This window comes from Anabrus simplex, chromosome 9 (genome assembly GCF_040414725.1).
Source record: "Anabrus simplex isolate iqAnaSimp1 chromosome 9, ASM4041472v1, whole genome shotgun sequence".
Classification (NCBI taxonomy): Eukaryota; Metazoa; Arthropoda; class Insecta; order Orthoptera; family Tettigoniidae; genus Anabrus; species Anabrus simplex.
This window is the reverse complement of record NC_090273.1, coordinates 36,256,395-36,268,760: the sequence shown is the minus strand read 5'-3', so window position 1 is coordinate 36,268,760 and position 12,366 is coordinate 36,256,395. Positions and strand designations below refer to the sequence as shown.

At 42.8% G+C, this 12,366-nt stretch overlaps 1 protein-coding gene across 1 annotated transcript in view; it reads right to left on the bottom strand.

Annotated features, from left to right (window-relative positions):
- Positions 1–10,744, bottom strand: part of LOC136881009 (phospholipase A1 VesT1.02) — a 42,731-nt gene extending 31,987 nt beyond the window's left edge. Inside the window, exon 1 of the mRNA XM_067153589.2 lies at positions 10,669–10,744. Coding sequence (XP_067009690.2) covers positions 10,669–10,744 — 76 coding nt within the window. The remainder of the gene's footprint in view (positions 1–10,668) is intronic.
- Between the last annotated feature and the right edge of the window lie 1,622 nt (positions 10,745–12,366).

The window sequence follows — 12,366 nt, the reverse complement described above, 5'->3', positions numbered from 1 at the left end:
TATTATTATTATTATTATTATTATTATTATTATTATTATTAGCGTATGGTAAAGTACACAAAACAATACAAAGATTAAATATAAATGAACAGTAAGCACAAACCATTATATACATAATTATAAGACTTACACATAACATTGAAAACAATCATGCAAGCAAAAGGGTTCAAAGATTTAGATCTAAATTCTCTAGCCATTGTATGGCCTCAGCAGAAGCAACCACAAAGTCCTGGCTAGATCCAGCGAATGTCCTTCCAATGCATTCGGTGACGATATGGTCGATAGTCTGTTTAACTGCACCACAGTCACAGGCTGGGGAAGATTTCATACCCCATTTAAACATCATTGAACCACATCTCCCGTGGTTAGTACGGACTCTGTTGAGGGCTACCCATGTCTTGCGGGGCAAATCAAAGCCACCTGGAAGATTCAATAATAATAATAATAATAATAATAATAATAATAATAATAATAATAATAATAATAATAATAATGCTATTTGCTTTACGTCCCACTAACTACTTTTACGGTCTTCGGAGACGCCGAGGTGCCGGAATTTAGTCCCGCAGGAGTTCTTTTACGTGCCGGTAAATCTACCGAAACGAGGCTGTCGTATTTGAGCACCTTCAAATACCACCGCACTGAGCCAGGATCGAACCTGCCAAGTTGGGGTTAGAAGGCCAGCGCCTTAACTGTCTGAGCCACTCAGCCCGGCAACAAGAGTTGACCAAGGGCGGTCGGATAGAGTAGATGGAAGTGAGGAGCCTGGCATAAGTAAGTAGAAGTAATGCCAGGACTCAGCTGAGGGCTCCGCGGTCGCCAACCATCGCTCACAAGTTAAGGGCCCCTGGGGCCTCTTTTAGTCACCTCTTACGACAGGCAGGGGATACCGTGAGTGTTATTCTACCGCCCCCATCCACAGGGGGATGAAGGTGAGGAACCTAATACAAGTAAGCAGAAGCTTTTTTTTTTTTGCTAGGGGCTTTACGTCGCACCGACACAGATAGGTCTTATGGCGACGATGGGATAGGAAAGGCCTAGGAGTTGGAAGGAAGCGGCCGTGGCCTTAATTAAGGTACAGCCCCAGCATTTGCCTGGTGTGAAAATGGGAAACCACGGAAAACCATTTTCAGGGCTGCCGATAGTGTGATTCGAACCTACTATCTCCCGGATGCAAGCTCACAGCCGCGCGCCTCTACACGCACGGCCAACTCGCCCGGTGTAAGCAGAAGCAATATTAGTAATAATAATGTTATTGGCCTTACGTACCACTAACTACTTCTACGGTTTTCGAAGACGCCGAGATGCCGGAATTTAATCCCGCAGGTCTTTTACGTGCCAGTAAACCTACCGATACGAGGCTGGCGTATTTGAGCACCTTCAAATATCACCGAACTGAACCAGGACTGAACCTACCAAGTTGGTGTCAGAAGCCCAGCGCCCCAAAGCAATGCTAGACTCAGCTAGGTGACTCGTAGTCGTCAAATGCGCTCTCAAGTTGAAATCCCCCTGTGGGTGGGGGCGGTAGAATAACACCCACGGTATCCCCTACCTTTCCTAAGAGGCGAATAAAAGGGGCCCCAGGGGCTCTGAACTTTGGAGCGTGGGGTTGGCGACCACTGAGTTCTTAGCTGAGTCCTGACATTACTTCCACTTACTTGTGCCAGGGTCCTCACTTTTATCTATCCTATCCGATCCCTCTTCGTCGACTGTTGTTCTTTTCCGACCCTGACCTTATTAGATATAGAGGCCTAAGGACTCTCATTTTCACGCCCTTCATAGTCCTTGTCTTTCTTTGGCTGATACCTTCATTTTTCGAAGTATCGGACCCCTTACATTTTTTCTCTCTCATGTGTTACATAGAGGATGGTTGCCTAGTTGTACGTCCTCTTAAAACAATGGTGACCACCACCGTCTCAAGTTAAAAGCTTCTGGATATGAGTGATTGCCCCTTTTTCATGCATCTAACGACGGCCTGGGATTTTGTGGATATAATTTAACCCCCACTTGCACATCAATTGGCGTTCCGCTTCGTAGCTAACTGGTTAGCATGCAGGTTGAATGGGTCCCGGATTCGATTCCTGCCTGGGTCTGGGATTTTAAGCTCCAATGGTCAATTCCTCTGGCTTTCGGAACAGGAGTGTGTGTGTGGCGTCTTCAATATTAGATTTCATGTTAGGTAGGTCCCTGTTATGTCAGTGTGAGGCTCTTGCAAGCACTAGACATCGATACCTTGGCTCACATTTCGTGAGCCTGGAAGACATCAGGAATGCCAACATCCGGACACTGGTATCCTTTATAGGAGCACTAGGTCTGGACTAGGCAAACCCGTTTAAGGGACACAAAGGGTCTTCACAGACCTACGTGTGGAGCCCTGCGAAGGCAGGGTTCACCCATTCTTTATCTATCTATCTATCTATCTAGGTAGGTCCCCAACCTCGAGTATCAGATCGAAAGACCTTCACCAATCTATTCTTCTTGTTATTATTATTTTTACTACCATTCGGCCAGCTGTAGACCACGTCATTTCAACTGCTTTCCCCAGTATTCCCGCATTCACCCTCGGTGAGCTTCTTTTCTCCCTTCAGTCCACTTCTGGCCTTTTTTGAGTTTGGACCTTTTCTAGAAACTACGGGGTCCACCAATTTTCTTGCGAAGAGGATGACATTTCCGAACGTAATCACATGTGATCCTCACTACTTCAGTGATTCAGGGTCTATGTTGTTCTTCTCGAGAAAGTAGGCAAAGATCCTTTGGATAATCTCCCTGAATTCATTCATGTCAGATAATACCGGCAATCAAGACGTACGGCCTCCGGAGAGGCCTGGTAGAGGTCTATTCCTAGTAAACGGCCTATAAGCGACCTGCATGTCTGTGAAGATGGGCCCCTACGTGAGATGATTTCTAATGTTGAAGACATCACAAACACCCAAACCCTGGGCCAAAGGAATTAACCAATTAAGGTTAAAATCACCAACCCGGCCGGGAATCGAAACCAGAGCCCCTTGGACCAAAGGCCAGAATGCTAACCATTTAGCCATGGAGCTGGGCATTCATGTCAGATGACCAAAGAAAGCGACTCTCTTGTTTTGAATGGTGTTTGACCAAGCCTATTATTTGTATTATTATTATTATTATTATTATTATTATTATTATTATTATTATTATTATTATTATTATTATTACTGGGTTTCCCGTGGAACGCAGAGGTGAAAGAAGGTGCCGAGGTGAATGGGTCTAACTACAATTTCAAGAATAGAATTTAAAACTTAAACTGAAGGTTATCTTTTCAGAACTTTAAACTTAACAATTTTTGCATGCCAATATTACAGGTACAAGTAGCAATCATTAAACCAGATTGGGAAAAATCCAAGATTCTGAACCTTAACATTTTGGGTTTTAAGTCCCTAGCTCTACATTTCCTGAGGTACAAGCTCAAATTTACAAAGAGCACAAATTTATTCAAGGGCAGAAATCCCCTAATTCATGGAGCACTTGCTCCCAGAATACAATATCTAGCCTTCCAGAGGCAGTCGTTACAATCACAAATTTTGAAAAAGAGCTAACAGGCTCTCAATTTCTTCTAGCCTATTCAAGGCAATATCCAAACATTACAATCACTCGCCCATCAAGGCACAACTTACAAATTGAAAGGTAATGTTATACAGGGGTATCTAGTACCCAACCTACAGGGCCTTTTGGCGGAAAAGAACAGGTTAAGTAAATGGCCCGAAACACAAATTGAATGGAGGCGTATACTTGCACTCCTAGATATGAACACTAAAAGAATCTAAGGGGCTCTAGTGGTGGTGGTGGTCATTATTGTTTTAAGAGGAAGTACAACTAGGCAACCATCCTCTATATAACACTAATCAGAGAGAAAAAATGGAAGGGATCCTACACTTCGAAAAATGAAGATATCGGCCAAAGGAAGACAAGGGCCACAAAGGGCGTGAAAATGAAAGACTCCCTAACCCTCGCAAACCTAATAGCGTCGGGTTCGGAAAAGAACAAGAGTTGACCAAGAGAGGTCGGATAGGATAGCTGAAAGTGAGGAGTCTGACACAAGTAAGTGGACTCAGCTGAGGGCCCCCGTGGTCGCCAACCCACGCTCCAAAGTTCAGAGCCCCTGAGGGCCCTTTTAGTCGCCTCTTACGACAGACAGGGGATACCGTGGGTGTTATTCTACCGCCCCCACCCACAGGAGGATAAGGGGCTCTAGGCCGACGAAACAGGGGCTATTCCAAAACTACTGAGGTGACTCGTATAGGAATTACATTAACCAATTACAGAATGAAAAACAGTTATGAAACGCACCAAGATGAAGGGGATCTCGGGAGGGTACATCACTCTCTATCCCCGATTGACAGTTGAAGATTTATGTTTTTACATTAACCGGCAGAAAGTTGCATTTTTAGAAAGGCAGGTTACATAGTTAACGATTCGGACCTTTCCCTCGGTTTAAACTGCGGAGTAAGCAGGAAAGAAAGATGTTATGTGGCCATTACCTTGTAGATGTACTGCTGACCAATGAAAGAGGCCGCCCGCCTCCTGCTTTGATACACACACTGAATAAGATGACGATCAATTGTCCAAGAGACGTGAAAAGCCGCAGTTTATAAACCCTCATGAAAAGTTCCAGATCATTCAGGAGGAATCAGGACACGCCCTCTTAATTTAAGTGGCAGATCCAAAAGTAACACAGAAAATCGAACAAGAAGCGTGTGATAGGTTGAAAATTAATTACAGAAATTCGTGATTGGCTAAATTCAAACCTGGCGGAAATAAAAAGGAAATATTGCCAACCCAAAAATAAATGAACATCAATCAGAAAAAACTTATGAATACAAAACTTCTTTGAATTATAACTTCTTATACCTCGCACCAGGGTGCATGAAGATAGTTTTTAGTGGTGTCCTCTGTGGAAGAATATCCAAACTTCTTGATGTCAAACAAAACAAGTAGAAATTCACTCAGGGTAGGAAACAGCACAAAAACAAAATTACTCAATATTTAGGTGGTGACATCTTCTGATTAAAGTGCGCGGCGTTGGGGTGTACCTCCCGGTACAATTATTATTATTATTATTATTATTATTGTTATTATTATTATTATTATTATTATTATTATTATTATTATTATTATTATTATTATTATTATTATTATTATTCAGATTCCGAGAAAGGAGGATTATTTATAATCTATACAAAACCAGTCTACAGTGATAAGAATCGAGGGCTTTCGAAAAGAGGCAGCAATCCAGAAAGGAGTGGGGCAAGGCTGCAGTTTTCCCCTCTCCTTTTCAATGTTTACATAGAACAGGCGATAAAGGAAATCAAATAGGAATTCGGAAAGGGTATCAAAGTCCAAGGGGAGGAAATCAAAACCCTGAGATTTGCCGATGATGTTATTTTATCTGACTCTGCAAAAGATCTGCAGAAATTGCTGAATGGTATGGACAGAGTCTTGGAGAAGGAATACAAGATGAAAATAAATAAGTTCAAAACGAAAATAATGGAGTGCGGTCGAAAAAGTCAGGTGATACAGGGAATATTAGATTAGAACATGAAGTCTTAAAAGAAGTAGATGATTATTATTACTTGGGTAGTAAAATAACTACTAATGATGGTAGAAGTAAGGAGGACATAAAATGCAGACTAGCACAAGCAAGAAAGGCCTCTTAAGAAAAGAAAGTTGTTCACCTCGAACACTGATATAGGAATCAGAAAGATGTTTTTGAATACTTTCGCCTGGAGCGTGGCATTGTATGGAAGTGAAACATGGACGATAACTAGCTCAGAAAGAAAGAGAATGGAAGCTTTTGAAATGTGGTGTTACAGAAGAATGCTGAAGGTGAGATGGGTAGATAGAATCACGAATTTAGAGATACTGAATCGAATTGGTGAGAGGGAATCGATTTGGGTAAATTTGACCAGAAGAAATAAAATGATAGGACACATCTTAAGACACCCAGGACTTGTACAGTTGGTTTTTGAGGGAAGTGTATTCGGTAAGAACGGTAGGGGTAGACCAAGATACGAATATGACAAGCAGATTAGAGCAGATGTAAGTTGTAGTAGTTATGACAAAATGAAAATGTTAGCACAGGATAGGGTGGCATGGAGAGCTGTATCAAACTAGTGTGTGGACTGATGACTCAAAGGACAACATTATTATTATTATTATTATTATTATTATTATTATTATTATTATTATTATTATTATTATTATTATTATTATTATTATTATTATTATTATTAGATGTTGGGATCAGAAGAGTTAATCAGAAGAATTCGACAGAAAGGATGAACTATAGGAGCCATACACAATTAAAACCTAGGACTCAGCTGACGCCCCGTTGCCGGTACAGAGGTGTTAGGCGAGAGTTAAAATGCGACAAGGTATGCTTCTTAGCATGTATGATAGTGAGGACTAATCTCATACTTCTGTTGTCCTGTGTGAAGCCCCGGTGCTCACTGAACACACAGTAATTTCAACTGTATGTACCTGGAGTCATCCGGAAGCAAGGTTACCTCATCACTACAAGGCTTGACCTACTCTCTCTTTTAACGTTATGCCGCATTTCTTGCTTCCGTCAAAAGAACTTACGTCTTATGACAGAACGGTAAAGAAAAAAAAATCTTTTCTCACGGTAGACCTATACCGTGTGTGTGTTCAGTCATAAGTCGCTTGACAAAATGAGATTTCAATATCAAACAATTACCACAAATAGATAGGTATGCAACATGATAACATGGATCGGGCACACAAACGTTAGCTGCTCAAAATGTCATTCATAGGTTACTTCAAATACGCCTTTGTGGTGTAGTGGTTAGTGTGATTAGCTCCCACCCCCGGAGGCCGGGTTTGATTCCCGGCACTGCCAGGAAATTAAAAAAAGTGGTGCGAGGACTGGAACGGAGTTCACTCAGCCTCGGGAGGACAACTGAGTAGAGGAAGGGATCGATTCCCACCTCAGTCATCCTTAAAGTGGTTCTCCGTCGCTTCCTACTTATTTTGCAGGCAAATGCCGGGATGGTACCTAACTAACGCCACGGCGGCTTCCTTCCCTCTTCCTTGTCTAGCACTTCCAATCTTACCATTCCCCCATAAGGTGGTGGTGGTGGTGGTGATTATTGTTTTAAGAAGAAGTACAACTGGGCAACCATCCTCTATGTAACACTAATCAGTGAGAAAAATGGAAGGGGTCCGACACTTCGAAAAATGAACGTATCGGCCAAAGAAAGACAAGGGCCACGAAGGGCGTGAAAATGAAAGACTCCCTAGGCCTCGCAAACCTAATACCGTCGGGGTCGGAAAAGAACAAGAGTTGACCAAGAGAGGTTGGATAGGAAAGATGAAAGTGAGGAGCCTGGCACAAGTAAGTGGAAGCAATGCTAGGACTCAGCTAAGGGCCCCCTGGTCGCCAACCCACGCTACAAAGTTCAGAGCCCCTTGGGCTCCTTTTAGTCGCCTCTTACGACAGGCAGGGGATACCGTAGGTGTTATTCTACCGCACCCACCCACAGGTGGTGGTGGTGGTGGTGATTATTGTTTTAAGAGGAAGTACAACTAGGCAACCATCCTCTATATAACACTAATCAGAGAGAAAAATGGAAGGAGTCCGACACTTCGAAAATTAAGGTATCGGATAAGGAAGGTAAGGGCCACGAAGGGCATGAAAATGAAAGACTCCCTAGCCATCGCAAACCTAATAGCGTCGGGGTCGGAAAAGAACAAGAGATGGCCAAGGAAGGTCGGATAGAATAGATGAAAGTGAGGAGCCTGCCACAAGTGGAAGCAATACCAGGACTCAGCTAAGGGCCCCGCGGTCGAAAACCCACGCTCAAAGTTTAGAGCCCCTGGGGCCCCTTTTAGTCGCCTCTTACGACAGGCAGAGGATACCGTGGGTGTTATTCTACCGCCCTCACCCACAGGGGGTGCCGTGTCGAATGACTAAAAACAGGCTCTGGATATTACTTTTATGCGTTTTTACCATACGGCGTTCAATAAAGGAAATATTCGCAATTAATAATTTTCAAACATACTTCCAAATATGTTCGGAAATATTAGTTCTATCTTAACGCTATACACAATATTCAGTCTTGCTTTGTCTGTATTTTTACGGTGTGGGCTATAATTATGGAGATATTCGTGAATTTTATGTACACGCTAATATTCCATCTTCGACGAGCATCACTCGACATTTTTAATTAGCTTCTCCAGCTAACCTGATGATTATGAGCTGTTCAATAACCCGCCAGTAACGGCTAGTAAAACTAGTCTTATATATGCGAACAATGTCGAAAGTAGTGAACTGATACTTTGATTCGAATAACTGGCTTTAAGAACAACCTTCTCTAAGAAAGCTCTCTTAACTTCTACAGTATGTGTTAATACCCTGTATCAATAATGTAGATCTACATGTAGATCAGAGATGAATAATCTAAGATATTCTGTATTTAGATATTTCTAGAAATGTATTTACATATTTAAATACAGAGTTGGAAAGTCATTGAGTAAAAATAATCGAATTACTAGAAACGAATACTTTTTTAATAAGTTTCACTTGTAATCGTTACGTTTTACAAAATGTAATATTTACTCGTAATTTACGTCTTGAAATAAAATTGCAGTCGTTACATTCCAATAATAATTGCATTCTAGCAATCGATATAAATCGTATGAAAGCAGAAATGGGAGGCAATTAAGTTATAATGAAGGAAAATTGAACAGTTATACTACAGCACAATTAGTAGTTTCACCCGTGCTGGATGAGGTACCTAGATGATGGTGGTGGTGGTGGTTGTGGTGGTGGTGGTGATTATTGCTTTCAGAGGAAGTACAACTAGGCAACCATCCTCTACATAACACTAATCAGAGAGAAAAAATGGAAGGGATCCGACACTTCGAGAAATGAAGGTATCGGACAAAGAAAGACAAGGGCCACGAAGGGCGTGGACATGAAAGACTCCCTAGGCCTCGGGAACCTAATACCGTCGGGGTCGGAAAAGAACAAGAGTTGACCAAGAGAGGTCGGAAAGGATACATGAAAGTGACGAGCCTGGCACAAGTAAGTGGAAGCAATGCTAGGACTCAGCTAAGGGTCCCGTGGTCGCCAACCCACGCTCCATAGTTCAGAGCCCATGGGTTCCCTTTCAGTCGCCTCTTACGACAGGCAGGGGATACCGTGGGTGTTATTCTTCAGCCCCCACCCACAGGGGGATCACACCAGCCAAATGCCGAGACTGTACCTTAATTATAGCCTTAGCTGCTTCCTTCCCACTCCTGGCCCTTTCCTTTGCAATCGCCGCCATAAGATATATTTGTGTGGTGCGACGTAAAGCAATTTTTAAAAAAAATGAACACAAGTCATCTTGTCAACAAATGTAAAGATGTAATTAGCTTTTGCGACGAGAAATTTAAGAACCAATTGTTTTGCAAAGCAAATGGCATATCGTTTGAAATGCTAGAAGTCACTAACCTAAAATAAAAATTACGGAAAAATAATTTGAAAGTTCCAAGGTATGATGTTCAGTCTCACTTAGCGATGATAGCAGTGGTGGTGATTATTGTTTTAGGAGGAGGTACAACTAGGCAACCATTCTTTATTAACACTAAGCAGAGGGGTAAATCTGTAAGGAGTCCGGCACTTCGAAAAATGAAGGCATGGTTAATGAAAGACAAGAGCCACGAAGGGCGTGAAAATTAAAGACTCCCTAGGCTTCGCAATCTAATACCATCGGTGGTGGTGGTGATTATTGTTTTAAGAGGAAGTACAACTAAGCCACCATCCTCCATATAACACTAATCAGAGGGAAAATATGGAAGGGGTCCGACACTTCGAAAAATGAAGATATCGGCCAAAGGAAGACAAGGGCCACGAAGGGCGTGAAAATGAAAGACTCCCTAGCCCTCGCAAACCTAATAGCGTCGCGGTCGGAAAAGAACAAGAGTTGACCAAGAGAGGTCGGATAGGATAGATGAAAGTGAGGAGCCTGGCACAAGTAAGTGGAAGCAATGCTAGGACTCAGCTAAGGGCCCCGTGGTCGCCAACCCACGCTCCGAAGTTCAGAGCCCCTTGGGCCCCTTTTAGTTGCTTCTTACGACAGGCAGGGGATACCGTGGGTGTTAATTCTATCGCCCCCACCCACAGGGGTTTAATACCATCGGAGTCGGAAAAGAACAACAGTTGACCAAGTGAGGTCGGACAGTGAGGAGCCTAGCACAAGCAAGTGGACGCAACTCCATGCCTCGCCTAAAAGCCCCGTGTTCGCTACCTCACACTCCCAAGTTAAGAGCCACTGAGGACCCTATTAGTCGCCTCTTACGATTGGCAGGGGATGCCTTGTGTGTTATTCTACCACCTCCAGCCACAGGAGGTTAGTGATGATAGCCACTTAATGAATCTATGCTAAAAGAAATATGAAGTAATATCGTTTTCCTTGCAAAGTTCTAGTCCCATGCAAAGATATCAGTGACTTCCGTAAGACTGCTGTTCTGTGAAGTAACTGTATTTGTAAGGTTTCTGCTTTCTTCTTGAAAGTAATCGAGGACAATATTTCTTAGGTAATTGTAATTCATCCTAATTCGTTTTTCCTTGTATTTTTCCCATCACTGTTTAAATATCTTTAAGAATGATGATGTAGAAACTGGATATGGACTTACCACGATGTCTGATAGCCGCCGCTAGGCAAACGACCGCTGACAGCAGCAAGAGTGTCACCACCACGGAGTTCTTCATTACTCTACGGTCTGCAGAGAACTGAGGGCTTTTGGGTCAACATCCGGACTGTTGGGTGTGTGGGGGACTGGCACCGCATACCAAATGGTTGCCTCTCCGTGGACAAACGGAGGGAGAGACGTTAGGGTGGTCGTGCAAGACAAAACTATTTCGTGGAAATTCGTATATCTTATCATTACATAATAGAATAGGATGGAACGTATGCAAACGTCTCGTTATTCGACAAAACCATTAAAGTAATGCTCTTTATGTTTAGTCGTGGAGAGCATGCACTGTTTAAACTTCTAACGCTCATATTCATACCCGACCACAATAGATAGTAGGCTACATCAGGATAGAAAAGACAGCGTTCGAAAGTTCAAGGTTCAAGACTGGACGTTGAATATGACTATCCCTCAACTGATACCACACATCTGTCAGACGGGTGCCAAACTTACTCGCGGCCAACTCCTCTCCTTCCAGGGTCCTGCTGAATTTGTAGTTATATACATGAAAAAAAAAGTAGTGGCTTACCCTATGGTAAGGTAACTTGTGCTCTTTAGGATCAAAATACTAGCTTACCTTGTTTTAAGGTAAATTGTTCATTCTAATATCAGAATAAGAGCGTGGCCTGTGATAAGGAAATTTGTGCACTTTAACATCAGAATAGCAGCGTACCCAGTGATAAGGAAAATTGTGTACTCTAATATCAAAATAGTGATAAGGAAAATCGTTCACTATAACATCAAAATAGCGATAAGGAAATTTGTTAATAATAATAATATTATTTGCTTTACGGCCCCAACTACTCTTTTACGGTTTTCGGAGACGCCGAGGTGCCAGAATTTTGTCCCGCAGGAGTTCTTTTACGTGCCAGTAAATCTACCAACACGAGGCTGACGTATTTGAGCACCTTCAAATACCACCGGACTGAGCCAGGATCGAACCTGCCGAGTTGGGGTCAGAAGGCCAGCGCCTCAACCGTCTGAACCACTCAGCCCGGCAGGAAAATTGTGCACTCTGACATGAGAGTAGTAGCGTGCTCTGTGATAAGGAAAATTATGCACTCTAATACGAAAATAGTGATAAGGTGGTGGTGGTGGTGGTGGTGGTGGTGGTGGTGGTGGTGGTGGGTGGCGAGTATTGTCTTAAGAAGAAGTGAAACTAGGCAACCATCCTCTATATAACACTAATCAAAGAGAAAAAAATGGAAGGGATCCGACACTTCGAAGAATGGAGATATCGGCCAAAGAAAGACAAGGGCCAAGAAAGCCGTGAAAATTAAAGTGCCCAAGGCCTCGAATGTTCTAATACCGTCGGGGTCGGAAAACAATAAGAGTTGACCAAGGGAGGTCGGATAGGATAGATGAAAGTGAGGAACCTGGCACAAGTAAGTGGAAACAATGCCAGGACTCATCTGTGGGCCCCGTGGTCGCCAACCCACGCCCCTAGTAGAGAGCCGCACGGGCCCCTTTTAACGCCTCTTGCGACAGGCAGGGGGTACCGTGTGTGTTAATTGTGCACTCTAACATAAAACTAATGATAAGGAAAATGTGCACTCTAACATCAAAATGTAATAATTATATTTTGAGTTTTCCTGTACTTCTCTTTATTTGACCGATTTTAGGTTATTTATATAATTA